Raw genomic sequence first — 18733 nt, forward strand, 5'->3', positions numbered from 1 at the left:
TGTGAGAAGTGGGATTTACTTGAAATAATGAGAGTAGTGCATATATTCAAAACTGGATTATCATTTAATGAATGCTAATTATTTATTGAGGAGTTGTATTTTCCTTTTATGGCCTGCAGATTACTAGGGCCTATGGTATAACTGTCATTAAGTAGCTTAAAAAACGCATTACAGTAAAGCAGCAGCTTTTTTACATGCTGCCACAGAAACGTACCCGGGGAAAGCAACATCAGTTTGAATCTCTTGAGCTAGCTGGCTTCTTTTATTGCAACTGAGGCATTTATTAGAAAAATTGTCCTGTAATACTGTCTAAATGATGTACAGAAGAGTGAGGAAATGCCTCACGTAAGTTTGCTCGTGAAACTTTGACTCACCCACCTCTCCTCCTAAAGGAAGTGACCATGACAGTAGTTCAGAAAGCACTGGAGTCCTCAAAGTACTGTTACCAAGGAAACCATGGGATGCCTGGAAAGAGCAGCTGTTTAGAAGAAGTCCAGCCTCCCTGGTAGCAGCACGGCAAAGTGCCTCTGCTTGCCGTTGCGCTGTCTTCATCCTGCCAGAGCTGGTTGCTCACTGTGGGGAGGCGGCAGCTGAGGAATGGGGCAATCTACCTGCTCGAGTCCTGCAAAACTTGGGGCAGCAAGGAAGGGAGAGGGTCCCCATCCCTCCGCTCGGCTCCTGGAGGGGCCTCAGCCGGGCCCTGCACTCGCCTTGGCTGGGCTCTGCAGGCAGCATCTATCTCCTCTTCAGTGGCACTGTCCCCAGGGGCTGCAGAGGAGTCACTGAATGTCACTGTGCAGCACACAGCTAATTAGCCCGCAAGAAGCAAATTAGCTTATCATATAGGAAGGAGCATAATAAACTCAAAAAGGCAAAGTTGCTGTTTCTGTTTCCCTAAGAGAATCAATGTCATTTAAAAGGATGTCATAAAATCTATTTTAAAACACTGCAGGATATAAAACGTGGTGCCCTACAATCAAAGGTGTTCCTAAACAGAGAAAAAAATAATGTAATCTATTTGTAAATAGCTCTAGATCACAGTTCTGTTGCTTCCCACTATCTCATCATGAGTTTTATGATTGAGTACTTTTAATAAAAACAGTCTAGGTATGGAGGATAGGTAAGCATCTTAACTTTTGTTGGAAAATAATTTACTTTATGGTTTTGGAGAAGAGTTCAAAAAGAAACCTAGTAATGCTTATAGGATGACAGAGCAAATAAAAGGAACCCGAGAACAGTAAAGTTCGAAATCTAACACATCTCAGAGCGAATTTGTGATTCTCAGCTGTACTATTACTGTTTGAAGAGCTTTAAATGGAGAAGTGGGCATAGTGTTCTATACTATTATACCACAGATAAAACTCCCTTTACCTTCAGAGGAAATGCCTTGTGCCACATTTGGTCTAAAGGAAACCAGTTTATGACACCTGGTGGACAAGATGAAAATTTCTTATCCTGTACTATGTTCTTCCTAATCATATTTTGATCCCTCCTCCCCCTCCTTTTTTTTTTTTTTTGGATGTTTTGCCTACCTATGGTGATAAAATTTATGTTAAAATTGCATTAATCTTGTGACTGTTGTGTGCCTGAGGGGAGTGCGTGGGACAAAAGACAGCTGCTTCCTTTCCTACTGCAAATTACTTGAAATCTGATTTACTCTGAACACATTGTGTCAGGCTGTGAATCCATCGCAGAGTCCCCGTGATATTAGCAGAGTCGCAGTGCCTGTGGCCAATCTACTTAGCTAGTAGATTTTTTTGCTCAGTGCTCTTTAAGGTAATACTGGGTTTGACTAACCCCCAAATCAAAGTGCATTAATGTCAAATCGCTCAAGCGTGTAATGGCTGGCTGGGTCTGTCCTGGCAGGCTCTGATACCAGGGTAGCTCTCAGCAGCTGCTCCTGACACAACCAATTATCACTGGTATCAATAACCCTGCCTGCACTCTTGAAACATCTCCCAGCCCTATAGGTGAGCACCTTGTCAGTCAGGGAGCTACGCTTATCCCTGCCCAGCCCCACCTTCCCTTCCTGCCCAAAACCACTATCTGTTGTACCTGTGCGGGCTCCCAGGTCTCTGGAAAGCTGGGTCTCCTCAGGGGATGCCAAGGTGAGTACTCGAACTGGAAATCTAAATCTTGAGCTGTTAGCGAGGATAACGATTAGAAATTAACATCTAGAAAACCAGCTTTCTGCTTTTTCATTCCCTGCTGTGCATCGCTTCACTATAGCAGGGGTGCTCTGAGGAGCCATGTCTCCAGGACTCCTGTCCAGCATGCTCAGTACTGACCTGACCTGCTCACCTCCCTGTCTCCCATCATCCGAGGGCATCTGTTAGCTCTGGACTCCGTTTTCATTTGTTAGATTGCAGCTGGAGGAGAAATGGACCTAATTTCTCTTTAGGATCCCCCCATTAAGCTCCCACAAGTGTGGTATGTACGCTTCAGGTAGAGGTGTGGATCAGTCATGGCCAGGTGCTGTGGGGATAATAATTTCACCATGCTGCTCCACTCTTCCTTTGCTTAATAAGACTGACTTGTCCTAGAGAGAGCAGCGGAGGTCTACCACTGACCCTTCACCAACAGTGTGGTCCCTTTGTACCTTAGGACCGAAGGAGGAGTTTCTAAAGGTGCCACCGTTGGTGTTCTCCTGGATCTGAACAAGCACAATCTGACCTTTTACATAAACGGGCAGCAGCAAGGGCCACCAGCATTTGAAAATGTCGAGGGTGTCTTCATGCCTGCGTTGAGCCTCAATCGAAATGTCCAGGTAAGTCTTCTGCAGTTCAGTCCCACTTATCCTTCTCATCTGAAGGAGAATGTATGGAACTGGCCATTGCTGCTGGGGCTGATAACGTCACCTGTAGGTAGTCAGTGTGGATAGGGGCTCTTTCTTTCTCCAACTGACACCTAAGCTACTCACACTTTTTGGAAAACTGCATTTGATCTTCTGCCTTACCTCACAGACGTGAGGAGCAATTCTGTAAAAACAAGTAAAAGTACCTGCACATGCTAATTCCTGCACTTACTTTGCTGCAACACTCCACATGGAAAGCAGCAGTGCTACGGCTTCCTCCACCAGTTTGGCTAAAAAACATGAGTGTCCTAAATCCTTGTAAATCTCATGTTTGGAGATTATTAACATTGGCAAGAGGGAGCACCGTGGTAAGGAGAGCAAAGACAACATAGTTCAGAGAGTTAGTGCAACAGAGAAGATGCACTCAGCACATCATTTATGCTCTTTCTGAATTTTGGGGATTGCTCTCTGTTCTCAAGGGGATCTCCTCTTGGAGGAACCTTCTTTAACTATAACGCATTTTTACTTCAAGACCACTGCATACGGCTAGAAACAGGACGTAGTGTAAGGGAGAACCTCTGGAAGCACCCAGGAACCTGAGGACTGAAGGAGCTCAGCTTAAGTCAGGCAGGACCAGTGCAGCCAGGGCGGAACACTCAGCATTTAAAACACTCAAACTGAAACCAGAAACCTCACATGGCCTTATTAGTATATGAACATTTAGCATTCATTAGTGGTGGCATCCAGATCTTTCAAGAAGGTTTCATAGCTTTATTGTATTTTATGCACCAGCTTGGAAGACACAGGCCCTTCTCTGAGCACCTCACTGCTATACTCAACACAGATTTTTAACTCATGACCTACCTTCAGTTTTACCTACCTACATCTTTAAGTACCCGGCTTACATTTCTTACCACAACTGAGTTGTGGCCAACAAGGGTGCAGGGGGAAGCTCTGAGACTAAGCCTGTGTTTGCTGTTGGATGGTGCTCTGGTACATCTGTGTGGGACCCTTTAGAGAGGTCAGGTTATAGAAGGAGCACTAACAATTGCCTGTGCTCTGTCCTGCCAGGGCAGCAAAGATAAAAGGATTTTCTTGTATTTAATCCATGGGCTCCACTGTGTGATCCTATCCTGAAGTACCTGGGGTCCCTTGCGCAAAGATGCCATCCACCTTGTGTCAGCAAGTAGCACTGCTGGAGACCTACAACAGGTGGATTTGGGAAGAGATATGAACACCTGCCTTCTAGTCCCCAAGGTGTTCAGGAGGGAAAGGGGAAGGAGACTTGTTTATTTCAGGGGCTCAATATCATCTCCATTAATATTCTTGATGACTTAAACCTGGACCTGAAGTCCCACAGCCCTTCACCTGTCGTTTACCTGCTCTTGGCCTTCAGGAATGTTTTCTGCTGAGGATGTGCCGGTTTTGAATCTACATGTTATTTCTTCTTTCTGCAGGTGACCCTGCATACGGGACTGGAGGTGCCACAATGTGTAAAACAGCCCAAGTTGCCCAACAACTAAGGAACTTGCTGCCCGACCCTGTGCTGGATTCTGTAAGCTTTCTCAGTGTGATTTGGCACTGCAGTAAGTCAGTAAAGAAAGTATTCTCTTCCCTGACTTAAAACATTGTACAGCGTGTTGCTCACCGAATAATCCGCTGGTTACAGCTAGCCCACTCCATGTTTAATGGAACAGCCATAGCAGGTGTACCCACTGGACTGGCACTCGGTTGCAGATGGGTACCTGAGCATTGTCTGCACTGCATTGTGTACACACGTACACACATGCACACACACACACACATGTACATTTGTAAAGCAAAAGGTTAAATCAGCGTATTTTCTCTCTGATGGCTGGATTTGTGCTTAAAAGATAGGGATGCTGGAAAAAAATGGGTAAGACTAACACTGAGGGATAATGGCTGTTGGAGCAATTTACCAGTAGGTGAACTGGATTCCCTTGCCACCTGAAGTCCTTAAATCAAGAAAGCCTATGTTTTGACAGGTGAAGTGGAGGCTGTGTGCTCGAGAATTTCTGGTTGTCCATTGCATTTAGGGGCTCAAATGACCATTAATTATTCCTTCTGGCTCTAGAGTGCAGTAAGCTATGGGATAACATTCCCCTAGAATTCAGTGGCAGAGCTTACTTCATTATCTTCAATGAGAGTAAAATTGTTTTCCAAGCACTGCCATGTAATAATTGCGCTCATTTTAGCTAAGACCATGATACATGCAGAATTCAGATACAAAAAGTAGAGAGAAAAATATCCTGGATACATTTTAGTGATTGTTATTTAGGTGGGATCGTGGAGACTATCAGATACAGAAGACCTGATTGTGGTTGTCAGCACAACTCTTGAAAAACAGTGCAGGGGAGATCCCTTTGAATTGAATTGTTAAGAGATTTATTTAAATACAGCACCTGCAAAATATCCCCTGTAGAGAAATGCTGCTCTCCAGCCTTGACCCTGGTAAGCCCCGGGCAGCTGTAGTTCCAATGTAACTTTGAGATCAAAAGCCTTAATTTTCTATTAGATTAGTGTGAGCTAATTAATGTTTTGATCCTAATGAAGCACTTGAGCGAGAGAGATTCATAGCATTAATGTGAAATCCATCCCTAAGAATTTTTCTGGATTGGGACGGAAATCTTTTGCAAGACTTACCTGTGTCTGGCATCTCCCATGAAAACAAGCAGCTGTTTTGGGTGCTGCCCACAACAATTGGAGTCTGACCCACAGGGAACTTTTCCCACAGCCGTGGCACTGTCACCTGTTTGCTGTTGTCAGAAAACACATTGATTTGTGTGTGTGCTCTGTTTCTTCTGAACCCAGGTAACATAGGCAGGCGTGCTTGTGTACAGCAGCCATGATTAAGGACAAGATGCAGCAGACTCTGTGAAGCCATGACATCTCAGACTCTGTCACTCTAATCCTTACGTCAGTGTGCTGCTATCAAACAGGAAGAGCACAAACCTTTCAATCCCATCGATGTACTATTTCCTTTTTAAAATCCTGCTGCTTACACAAATTTTCTTCCCCAAGCATACATATACGCACACGCATATTGTTAGCAGACATGTAATTATTAAACCTGAAAACAAATATTCTAACCAAAATCCAGCTTACTGCCTTGCATTAAACCACAGCCACAGGACAAACAGCCCAGGCCTGCCTTCGAGCAGCCTGCCAGCCCCCAAGCACCCTGCCACAGGTCCGCTCCTGGTCTCTGGCCGGAGTGCATCTGTCGGGTAGTGCTGAGTGATGGCAAGGCTTCCCTGCGGCAGAGTGGCCGGGATCCTCCCTGGGGTCGTCCCACCTCACAGCCGTTGTGGGGAGGGGGAGGCAGCCCAGAACGAAACAGTCCTGGGCTATTGCACAGACAAAAAGCAGTTTGCCATCATGCTGCCTGTAATGAGCCAAGCTGCCTGTAGCCCACCTCTCCTGCAGAACAGCAGTGCACCTTCAGTGATGTCAAGACTGAAATGGGAAATAAAACCAATGACAGGAAAACATAACAGAAGCTTTTAAGTGGGAAAACAACAGTACTTTATTCAAAGTCTGGAATGGATTGTATTGGTAAACTTGTAGACATTGGAATAACTGTGCTACACTCATTTTGGTTTCTTAACGAATAGCAGAGACCAACATTGTTACAATTTTCGGTTTCATTTCCTACCATATGAACTTGTGCAGAATTTTCTAATTAGCGGGTCTGTTTTAACCTACCTCAGCTAGAATGCTACTGGACCCCGGATTTCCTCTTGAGTGTGCTCTTCAACGAACCGAACAGTGGTCGTCATAGCCTTGGCTTTGAGTACTGCCAGTCAGAGCAGCGTATGGGAATACTGTACATAAGTTGCACATAGTTTTTTATATTGGGAAACATCCTGTGATAATTTTAATAAAGAAGGCACTCCACTTTCACTTGTTGCTTTAAAAACAAAACGGCGTTGTTTGTTTTGGTACTGAACCTTTGTCTTTACTCCCAACTTCTGTGAAGGAAATTCAAATGAATTTATATCTTTCCAATCTTCAGCCATTGCCAGACGTTTAAAGTTAATTCTGAATGGGTTTCAGAAGTGTTTGCAGTACTCGGTTTTGGTTTTCATAGTTGCTTTGGTATTGCTTCCTGGTGTGTTATACCTTGGAGAGAACACAGTGAGTGATACAGGTTACTAGTTTCTAATGGAAATACGGACAGTAGGTGGGGACATGCTTCAGAGCTGTAGAGAAGCTCATTTGTTATCCTCTACGCGTTCTAACATTCATAAAAGTAGGGAACAGACTAGCTACCATTACGTTCTCCTTTTAACCTAGCAGAAGTGCAAATAAAATAAAAGGAATACACTTAGAAGTAGGTAACCTGCATTAGTTAAACTAATTTAGCCTAGGTTGAAAACTAAACAAAGTTTAGGTTCAATGGTCCATTGCGTAAACATTCACGGACTTGGGTTTGGCATGGGCCATAGCAATAAACCAATTGCCCCAATGCAGTGTAGTCTCATGATTTCATCTGGATACATTTTGGTAGTTTGATTAATAGAAACAATGCTTAAGTAGTTAGAATTACACTAGGAAACTAACTACTCTGCACATAAATATTTATGCAGAGCATCCAGATGGCAGTGGCCATCTGAACATAAGCAGAGCAGAATTTTCTCCTTGCAGAACAGCATCAGGTCGGGAGAAGTGGGGCGCTTCCACCTCTTTGCTCAGGCTGGAGGTTGTTTGCTTCTCTGCAGGTAACTCCCCTGAGGTCCGTCTTGTTATAAACCCAGCAGTTTGCACGTTCTTCATCTACAGCATCTCTTATGCCAGTTTTTGTTTCCTCCAAATCCCTTCTTTAGCAGGGAGTCAGCCTTTAGTACTATGGTTCTTGCAAAAACTGTATTGCTGACTGTCCAGGGAGAACCCAGGGGGCTGAAGAGTAGCGTAGATACCCAAGGGGACCCCTTTGGATTCTCTTGCTTCCTTTTGATTCTTTGGGGTATTTGTGCAGCTCTCTGGAACTCCAAGCTCCTCCAGTACCTGGACTGCACAGATCTGCCTTTCCTGGGGCTCTTCTGCTCCTAGAGGCCGGAAAGCTCCTTATAAGCAGGAGAGCAACCTCTTTTCACTGGGATGAATCCCATCCACTATGGTACAGAAGCCGCACAAGGTAGTGTAAATTGACTTAATGTTAAAAAAAAAAACAACCAACCAAACAAACAAAAAAAAAACCCCAAAACCAACAAGCCCTCCTGAAATAAACATAAAAAAGCTTGATTTCTGCATACACCAGTTTGGAACTTCTGCACATCTGCTAAACAAATACAGCAGGGAAACTTTCTGTCCTGCAGAGCAACCAGGGACTCTTAGTTTTCACGTACCCCTGTGAACCCCAGCCTTCTTCCTGGCTCTTTCCTCTGCAAATCTCCCTGTTAAGTTTAGTGGGAACAAACAGAAGTGTGCCATCAGGAGCACTGTCAGACATCCCAAGGCATGCAATGCTATGCAATTTCCACTCCCTTCTTTTCCCTCATCAACTCCAACAGAGCTCACAAGAAGATCTCTTACTAAGACTTACTGTCAGTATGAGCACAGACCTAGTTGACAATCCCTTACTACTTCTGCTGTGGAAAAGTATGCACTATAAAATAAATGTCAGTGAGGACAGTAGCATACTGTGCTGTATCATGAATTTGGAAAGCAATTTGGCTTCTAAAAATGTAGAAAAGTTAGGCAAACAGCATTGTCATCTCCTATACTTGCCTATTCAGTTAAGATATATAGAGGAAAATATATTGGACTGAACAAAATAAATAAAATTTTAAAAGCATGAGCTTAAGTATATCAGAGTTTAAGAGGAAAAGTATTATATGTAATCTATTATACGCATAATGTTCCATCATGTTGTAAATAACGCCATGATAGTGTATTGCTGTAGATCGTTCTTGGCTGGTGATAGAGTTCTGTCGTAGAGCTGTGTAAGCTTTTGTTTTTATTTTGCTTTATTTTTTTCCAAAGTGTAGTTAGTAAAGGTGGCAGAGAGCACCCAATACCCTGGTTTCCAAGTTGTTCTAAAGCAAGATGACATGTGAGATGCAGCTTTTTTTACGTTCTTTCTTACATAATAGTATTTCTTAAACAAGGTAAGAGAGAGATGAGATCAAGGCTAAGCTGCCACTACTACCGTATGAAAAACACCGTGTTTGCGGCTGCCAACAAGAGGTGGTGCATTTTTGGACCACAATTCAGATTACTCATTCCTGTGAGAAGGGATGCAAGGTACCAACAACCTGGTAACAGCAGCTTTCTGGTGCCATCTAGTACATCCTTTGCTCACAAACAGAAAGATGAAGAAAGAGTTGTTAGACCGAATCTCAGGCCTTATCAGCTTTGCAGCATTCTGCTTAAATAGCAAAGTCAAGAATTGAGCTTTGAACCAGGCAAGGTGATATGAAAATCCCAAGCACCTTGGCTAGATCAGCTTTGGAAGGGAGATTACAGTTTCAAGTCCTTCAACAGGTTATAGCAACAAATCAACCACATGGCAAATGTAAAGGGAACTTGTCAGTGAAAATTACCAAACAAAGATGGAGAGTCTTTTTTTAATTTCATTTTTTTATTTTTTAAAAAGTGAGCTGCTTCTAGTTTTTACTGACAACATTTCTGGTGATTCCTCTGCCCAGCACTACTGAACGCTGCAGACACACAACCAGCTGGAGCGGCAGCCTGAAGCACAAATCCATCATAAACAAGACGCACTTGGTCTTCTTGAGTGCAGAAGCCCATATGCAAGCTACAGAGTCTCTGTGCGCAGGGCTCCTGCATCTTTGCACAATACAGGAGATAGATGTGCGTTTCACCGACAGAGGCACTCAGCAGCATTTTCCCCTTCTGTTAAATGACCTTTTTGTTACATTTGTTATTGCAAACAGATCCAAGCAGAATTAATTACTAAATTATTCTTCATGCTAATTGGAGGATTTCTAACATTTTCTTGTGAAGCAGTAGATGGAAGTTTTCCTGGATCTCGATTGCATTCCTTCATCCTTCACCTCCCTTAAATGTTGTCAGTAAAAACGCTAACCTTTCTAGGTAGCATGGTGAGAAGAATATGTGATGAATATTAAAAATAAATGCATGAGGTAAACCTGCTGTTATTTCTGATTGTTATATGAAGCATGAATAACACTAATTTAAATGTTGGCAACCAAAAAAGTGCAAAGGAATAAGATAACTGCATTCATTTCTGGTTAAATGAAAGACGAGAAGTTGTTTCTATGTTTTCTTTTTAACCATGATATTTTTTTTCTTTATTGGCATTTCCCATAGCATATATGAATTTGGAGCTGGTGAAATATACATCTCTGCTTTATGTGTCTGTCACCAGATCAAGAGGAAAATACAAACTTTTTATAATTTTGTACTTGTAGCAAATGTTTGTATTTTTTGAATTGGGAACAAACTGCTTTTTGTCTTTTGGTCCGACTAAAACTTTGTGTATTATTATTATTATTATTACTACCCTTTTGGAAAACCTGACATATGAGTTTATGCTGTTTTACAGTTTCTAAATAAATTCTTAAAACATTGCCAACAAATTCAGCATCAGTATCCTATTTATTATTACAAATTATTATATAAAAATAGTCATAATGTAGAGGAGGCAGTCACACAGGATGCACGCCCAGCTCCAACTGTTGATACCTGCTTTGTTACCACAGTCAAGAATAATCCAGTTCTCTGGAGAAAGCCAAGAGTCCTCCCTCAGAGCAACCGTCCATACCTCAACTTCAGACATACTCCGGATTCAGTGGCATGAAACACCTCTCTTTCCCAGTACTGCTCCATTAGCTCTGGCTCACGTCAGTTATAGAGTACCTGGGGATCCCATCTTAGACAATTTGGGTGATTTCCCAGTCTCCAGACAGTGGAGTAAGCAGAACCTGGAAATAACTGTGGCACCAGGAGGATCCAATTGGAAAGGCCTTTGGGTTTAAGTGTGAAAGTCTGACTGGGTAGAAAGCTTGTCTGGGCAGGAAAAACTTAGCGAGATGGTTTAAAATGACATAGAGTCTTGGAGATGCCCACCTCTCTCAAGCAGATGCCTTGAAAGGGACCAAGCAGTGCTACAGAGGTAGCACACTCAGCTCTTGCAAAAAGGAGCTCACCCATCAAAGCTAAGTAACCTTCATAAATGCCTGGTGATAAAGAACAAAGCATGGTGACACACTAACAGCAGTGCCAGGGTAAGCAACAGAAACTCAGCCAAAAGAAACAACCAGGAGTAAGTACAAACAAGAGTGTAAAGACACCATCCATCATGGCTTTTTTTTTTTTTCCCCTGGAAGAGACAACAACTTGGCATCAGCTCCTTCATGGCAAAGGGTTTGACTGAGAGGAAGGATAATCGCAATGGAGTTAGCATATGGGGCGAGAGGAATAAAGCTTACTGTTACGGCAAAAGGCATCAGAAAGAAAGCAGATAAGGAGAAATCCTTGGTCTCCCTGATTATGGTGGCCCATAATCAATCAGTTATTCAGTCAACACTGGCTTTCATGTATCAGTACACACTCCAAAAGCAACACAGCTTGCTGCCTGAACATAGACTTACATGCTCTCTTAACGCATTCCAGTGCAGAAAAACAGCAGGTGTTGAAAAGGTTCTCAACAGCTATTTGCCAAATGTCAGTTGTTATCATTTTTTGTTAAAGCATCTAGTAAGAAAATTGGACTAAAGGTACCATGTTTAACTGAGAACAGCATCCTACAAGCATGTAGTATGGCCAACTTAAATCACCTTGGGGATCTGATGTTAAAAGGCAACCTATCACCATGCAACAGAAATGCAATGTTTACACACCAATGTTAAACATGTGAGAAAATGCAAAATTCCGAATAAACTTTCACTTCCCCGCACCCCTCCCCCAAGCTTTCATATTCCACTGTCAGCTTGGCATTTCAATTTTCAATTTTTTTTTTATTTTAAGAACTGAATTTCTTTCAGCTTTTCTTTAACAAAGCTTGAGATCAGGACTGCAAAAATTAAACGCTCCATTCTGACCAACTTTCACTCCTAAACAGCTTTTGGGAGCTATGGAAGTGGAAAGTGAACCCTTTAAATTACCTAAGCTGATTCAGGACCAATTCCCACAACGTGTTATACAGAAAGCCAGACGAACAAAGCTTTATCTGGAAGTGAGCACTGAAAAATCAAGCTCTAGGATTAACCAGAAATTTAAAAACCCAGGTTAACCTACAACATCCACAGCCCATCTGTTGCCTCAACAAGCTGATGCTCTGTACTTAATCCTGCTTAGTGATTACACTTTCACACGCAATCACGATTTGATATTTCTCTAAGCCTACATATTCAGAAACCGGATAGGATTGTTAATTCTGGTTTGAATCTGCAACCAATACTGAATAAGAAGAAATCACATTACACAATTATGAAATGTGATAAGAGTGTTTAGCAACCCAACTCTGCACGCACCCCTCCCCTTCCCACATGGCTCCAGAAACACTCCCTTCTGCTTCTTACCCAGCTCTTGTTCCCCTCCTGGGCTCTCTCCCTCCTCTTAGGCCTCTCTGAGCTGGCACAGCACTTCTCCAGCACCTGAAAGTAAGGTGGAAGGTATGGGAGAAGCAGCGTTCCAGAAATCATCTCTTTCTATGATGTGGCTCTCCCTGCCTCAGAATACTGAGTGGGCAGCCTTGAGGGAGAGGACTATGCTGCTGTTTTTACGGTAGCTGCCGGCTGACTCGGACCTGACTGCTCAGGGTTAGAGATCACCTTGTTCAGGCTCCCAGGTGGCAGACAGGAAGCGTGCTACCCACAGGGCTACACTGAATTTCACCAATACACCTAGAAGTTTGCCCAGTAAGGGCTGTTTTCCTTCTCGTATATGCCTGCTTCGCTGCCAGAGCTGTTCAAACAAACTCCAGATAACCCTACATACAAACTACACAGTATTAACTTTTTCCTCTGTTGTTTAACAGTCAACCTTATTTTTGGCTCCCCTGAAAATATTCACATTTCTTTAGCTTGAGCCAGAAGGGAGAGGACATTTTGGAAGGTTACTAACCATTGCCATTTCCCAGGGAAACACAAGCTTAAAAAAAAAAATATTTAGCTACAGAGGGCAAAACTGTTCTTACAGAAACACCAAACTGCTGAAATTCAAATAGCACTGAAGCTGAAGTTTTGACAAAGATTTCATAGAAAAGCCTTATGATGCATGGGAACATTAATCAAAACAAACATGGGTTAACCATGAACAACCAGTAACTATTGAGTGTCCATGCCTCATCTGGTTCAGTCTTACATGTTTTTGGTTTTGAAAACCAACCAACCAAGTCACCAAACCACCATCTGAAACAGTGCTTATTTGGGCATCTCTGCAGAGATATACAAATTCAGTTTATAACTCTTACCTGGGACAAAATTTCAGAAAATCCCATTTTCATTCCAAAGCAGGTAATTTTTAAACCCTAAGAGGTTTTGCTGGACAGGAAAACTGTTGTGCAGTTCCACTATCCACTAACAATTCATACAGATACAGAAACAGATGGTAAGTGTTTCAGAATACCTACTTCAGGTTCAGAGCAAGTAAAGTATTGTTTTTTCCCCTGTTCCTTCCAGATGAAAGCAAAGAGCTATATATTTTAATCCATCAATAGATTACATTAGTATTTTCCTTATAGCCAATAAGTTAATACTAGAAAGTGAAATTATTTCTTTAGCATGTATTGACCAATAAATACAGCCTGTGTAACCTTCTTAATAAAAAGTCTTATTTTTATTCATAAAATGGTAAATTCTCATATTCTCCCCAAGGCAGAACAGAAGATAGGAAATCTTGCAAGAAAAATAAGGTAAAAATTAGGACATGGTGGGATGGCGAGAGGCTCTGTAAGTCCATGTTGTTGGCAACGTGAATTATATCTTAGGCATATTGTCCTTTTCACTCTGTATCATAAGTTCATTTGATAACTTTGGATGATTTAATTTTCTTTATGTCACTGCTTTGCAGAATCAAGGTCCCATCTCTGAATTTTCCAACTTGTCCTGCGTGCCAAATGCTAGGCACTGATTTCTTCCTTTTGGCCTTCCTGAAATAGGAAGAGGGAGAAAATGAATTAAGAAAAACACCAGAAACTCATGAAAATGCTCAATATGGTGAAAAATGTCACCTACTTATGCAATCAGTGTTTGGTATTCTGCAATATCAAATCATAGCATGTAACGACTCCAGAACATTTATTGCCTGCATAGCCATTCAAAATTTGCAGCACATTACAGAATGAATTACCTTTTAAAATAAGTTTAAAAACAAAGACTTTCAGAGAAAGAAGATAAAGAGTACATTTCAGTGAACCTGCTACACTATAATTAAGATTGCCACTTCATCTTTCAAGCCTCTGGATAACATAGCTCGTGTTTTGCAAAAGTCATTTATCAGGGCTCTGCGTAAGCGGCACACCCTGGGTCGGCACACAGGGATTTCCATCCATCTCACCTCCAGCTGCAGTCTTGGACGTGTCCAGGCAGAAGAGACACATTTTCAGTTAAGCTGTGTAACTAAGGCCTCTGAAATTGCTAGATACAGAACAAGGTAATCTTTTTGTAACTAATAGTTCTTCTGCAGCTGAAGAAATTCCTTCTGCTGTGATCTGCATGACTTCTGGTATAAGACTGTGCAAATTTACATAGGGGTGTATACAGTGGGGAGGTTAATTTTAACCATGTTAAAAATGGCTCACCTCTCCTTCTGTTCTTTCTTCTTCTTCTTAAGAGAATCACCTTTATGCTCCTGTTTTTACAGATACATATTTTAATGGAAAAGAAACAGAGTATCTTGGCTAAACAACCACCTGCACACAAAACATATGGTAGCCTTTGCTTCACAGAGCAGCAGGCACTTTAAGCAGAGTGGGAGACCTTCCGACAGCCCAAGCGATGCCACGCGTTATGGAGGCACTGCCAGGAGCGCCCAGAGCCCTTCCTGTCACCTTATGGAACATACAGCCCTCTCACGACCAACACGCCGTCCCGATACGTAAGGTGGCACAAATCCAGGTGCACAAGGAGAGGCTTGCCTCTTGGGCACGTGACAGATCCTTGGGTCAAAAGATGGACTTGCTACCAGGCAGGTGTGCCTAGTCACTTGACTGAGTGTACCTGTCAAATGACAGGGTTCAATCGTGTCTGGTCATGCACTGGATGCATTCCTAGCCACGTGACAGAGAGGTATGTCCCCTGGGAAACAGGGTGGCAGGAAACAGGCTGACAGAGCAACTACCTGCCCCGCAGCCTGCTCCCACCTACATAAGAAGATTCTGCAGGGAGGCAGGGAACAGGCTCAGAGCCAGATGGGCTAGTGGATGGATGCAACAGAAACCTCACCCTTGCTTTAAAGGATGAGCGAGATCCTAGATGGAACTGTGCTGATATAAAACCAGCTGAAGATCTGGCTCTCTGTGGTGAGACAACATGCAACAAACTTTCATTGAAGGCCATTTTTTCCCCTTAAGAAGTAAGGAAGAAAAACCCCCAAAACCTGCTGATTTTGTGTCATCAGTCTATCAGCCTCAAATGATGAGGCAGCGAAACCCACCAAAACACCAGCCTAACTCTGTGCCCTTCATACCACACACAACTGGCTTTTACTGATGAGATTAGTTCTGCTGGAGCCAGGAACCCACTCCATGGGGAGCAGCGAGTGTCAAGCTCGGGCACCTCTCCTGTGCCTGAGGCATTATCTGTCAGGCTCTTGGGCTAGCTCTCACACACTGCCTTTTTATAGAGAAAACTTCACACAAACCTTTCCCTTATCATCATCCTTTGCTGCTTTTTTCTCTTTCATTTTCTCTTGGTAAGTCTTGTAGTTCATGTGTTCCTTCTTGGGGGGCTGCAATAAAGATTGGGAGGGATACCACCGATGAAATTTTCAAACAGGTTAAAAAAATATTCACACACTTGCATGGAAAATAGTTTTAAGGTGGTGGTAGGGAAATATTAGAAATTATTTATTTCCTTTTTGGTGAGAGGAAGGAACTTAAGGGATGTAAGACAAATAGAAACACATGTTTCTATCAAGGTAGACAGAAACCATATCTTTCTTGGTGGAGACAGTACAGGGGATGTTCATGCTCTGAATCAGTCCTACAAGGTTTCCACATACATGCTGAGCTAGAAAGAAAACTCATATCCCTCCTGACCCCCCAAAAGAGACCTAGAATTTTTTTTTTCTTTTACACTACTGATGATAAATAAAACTGAAAAGTTTTCTCCATCTTTAACTCACTGGGAGAGTGAAGCTTTAAAAAACAAGCCCCTCACTCCAACAATTTAGTTTGAATGGCATGATTAAAAAAATAGTAAATGTTGTTTTCTGACCCAATCAGTCGCATTTCATCTAAAGAACATCTTTGGTAACACAACCATACTAATTTTCCAAATGTCTACAGAAAACATACAAGACAGAACAGAAAATGTAAAAGTAAGGATGAAGCAGGAGAAGGATTGAGGTGGGAGATCTTGTGTTTTAAAGAAGTAGTACCAACCTCCCCTCAGTGTTTTTCACTGCTTTCCTGCACTGTAACAGCTGGGTGAGTGTCCAGGACAAACCAAGTGACAATTACCTTGGCGCCCAGCATGATAGCACGCTCCTGTTCCCATATGCGTTGCTCCTGCTTCTTGTAGCCAGTGATTCCAAACTTGTGTACTTCCAAACGAGCCTAAAACATTACATAAAACTGTAAGCATTTCATAATTTGTCCAACCTGTTGTAAAATAACACTTGACAGACTGCAACAAAGTCATAGTCCCAAAGAAATCCAGGCTAATACCCGAAATCAGCGTGCTATAAAATAAAATTAACTGAATTTGGAGCTGTACCGCAGAACAGTTAACTACTGTCCATCTAATCTCTGGATGGTGAGGACTGTCATGGGGACAATTTTTGATTCTTCTAATTTCATATAAAACAACACATGGAATGGATCTCCTCTATATCAAAATGAATCATGTCATCCTGCATAAAGAAGAACAACAAAATACGCTACCCACAGCGCTCAACATTTACAAAGCATCCTCACTCCTTGGCTGCAAAGCAGGTAAGTGAGAAACACAGATGGGCAGATGGTGAAGTGGTTTGACTACCTACATACATAGAGTTGACACTATACCAAAGTGGCAAAACTAGTGGTGGATTTATCGTTTTTTTAAAGGCAGTGGTTAAATCCTCACTGTTCTCAGCAGTACAAAGCTCCACGCAGCATCTCCAGTGAGAGATTTCACTGGATCACAGCATGTCTTGAGCAGAGGTCAGGCATATAAAACAGCTTGCACAGATCTGTAAATCAATCAGTACCTAAGGTGGCCAACGCCAGTTGCGTTCATATAAGAACAGATGACAACAAAAAGACAAACGGAAAAAAAAGTCATCTGCTGTTTCAAAAACAGATTCCAACATGCTTTTTTTCCCCTCCCACATGAGATCAGAAAGATTAACACCATGGGCCTGAAAGAGCTATGCTGTACATTACAGGTATTCACATAGCTTGACACAGCTAACACACAGCGATCCTCCTCAAATTCTCATTGAAAGATCAGAAGGAAAGGCCGCAGGTTTACCTATCAGGAAATCCTCACCTACAAGAGAGATCCTTTTCTAGAAGTGTTTCTCATCACTCCCACTCCAGCCTTCTCAAGTATGTAAATACACACACACCTGCACACCAAAATACTGAGATTTGATAGGCCCTGCTGACTTACTTTTTCAAAGTTAAACTCTTGTTCGTTTGCTTTTTTCTCTTCGTCCGCTATTTTGGTCTATAAACAAAATAAAACTTTTTGAATTAATATAACAAGTAACACCAGTTTAAATGCTGATTGTGATGGTTTTTTTTTGAAAGCAACAAAATGTAAAATGGGTGGTAGGGAGGAATATACAGCTTTCCAGTAGTATCTTTTCCTAGCTTTATTACCTGGATTCATGAAAAGAGGTGGTCTCGATAGCATTTTTAATATGTAGATATTATAGGGCCTTACTGGAACAACCTTGCACAATTTATAGGGTACCATTACAGCACAGAGCATATAGCTCTGCCCAGCAGTTTCTTGACTGGATCATCTGCTACATCTTACAAAAAGTTTCATAATTTAGAGAGATATTAATATCTGCAACTAATTTTTATACCTTCAAGTATAGGTTACATTTTATAAGAGAAAAAAATGCCATAAGTGAGCTACGTATCATGTATATTTCCATTTCCAAATCAGTACCAAACTGCTAATGCGGCTCATAGGACGTGAATTTTAAGTCACTGTGCTTGCGACAGAGAGCACAGCGGTAACAGTGCCTGTACCGACAGCTTAGCTCACAACGGCACGGACCAGCACCAGCGCACATACCCCGCCCCCCCCCCCCCCCCGGCCCTACCAGGGCACCGCCGGCGGGCGCTGCCGAGGGGCTGGGCCGCCCCTTCCTCTTCCTCCCGCGGAACACCACGACCTCCACGGCCGGCGGCGCGGCGGGGGGCGGCGGGATGATGGCGGCGGCGGCGTCGCCCAGCTCGGCCCGCAGCTCTCCGAAGAAATCGCGGGGTCCGCGTCGCCCCCCCGCCGCCGGCTGCAGATCGCGGGTCTCCGCCGCCGCCCCTGCACTCGGCTGGCTGTCCTCCGCGGCGCCGCGCACGCCGGGCTCCTCACCTGCGCGACGGAACACACGCCCTGGGTCGGCTGCGCGCCGTCGTTCCGCTTCAGAGTGAACACCCGGCCCCCTCCCTCCCTCCCTCCCTCCCTTCTTCCTTCCCCAGCCGCCCCCCCACCTCGGGAAGGCTGTGGTGCCGCCAGCCGCACTCCCCGCCGCCGGCAGCCCGCAGCACAGCCCCACGCACCCACCCAGATCGTAGAGTGCGCCCAGCACCGCCTCCAGCCGGCGGCA

At 43.2% G+C, this 18733-nt stretch overlaps 2 protein-coding genes across 4 annotated transcripts in view; one reads left to right on the plus strand and one right to left on the minus strand.

The window, feature by feature from the left end:
* TRIM67 (tripartite motif containing 67) overlaps positions 1–4415 on the plus strand; it is a 34264-nt gene extending 29849 nt beyond the window's left edge. For all 3 annotated transcript variants that reach the window (XM_086743941.1, XM_086743942.1, XM_086743943.1), the window contains 2 exons: positions 2605–2767; positions 4252–4415. In XM_086743941.1, the coding sequence (XP_086600067.1) occupies positions 2605–2767; positions 4252–4317 (229 nt within the window). In that variant the 3' untranslated portion in view covers positions 4318–4415. The remainder of the gene's footprint in view (positions 1–2604; positions 2768–4251) is intronic.
* A 9140-nt stretch (positions 4416–13555) lies between these two features.
* FSAF1 (40S small subunit processome assembly factor 1) lies at positions 13556–18675 on the minus strand (the record flags this gene model as incomplete). Its single annotated transcript, XM_086744621.1, has 7 exons — positions 13556–13895; positions 14547–14596; positions 15608–15694; positions 16428–16523; positions 17563–17619; positions 18230–18498; positions 18618–18675. Coding segments are annotated over 7 exons (747 nt in total), but the record flags the coding sequence as incomplete, so codon positions are not given.
* Positions 18676–18733: the final 58 nt, after the last annotated feature.

Source organism: Chlamydotis macqueenii, chromosome 3 (genome assembly GCF_036417535.1).
Source record: "Chlamydotis macqueenii isolate bChlMac1 chromosome 3, bChlMac1.mat, whole genome shotgun sequence".
NCBI lineage: Eukaryota > Metazoa > Chordata > Aves > Otidiformes > Otididae > Chlamydotis > Chlamydotis macqueenii.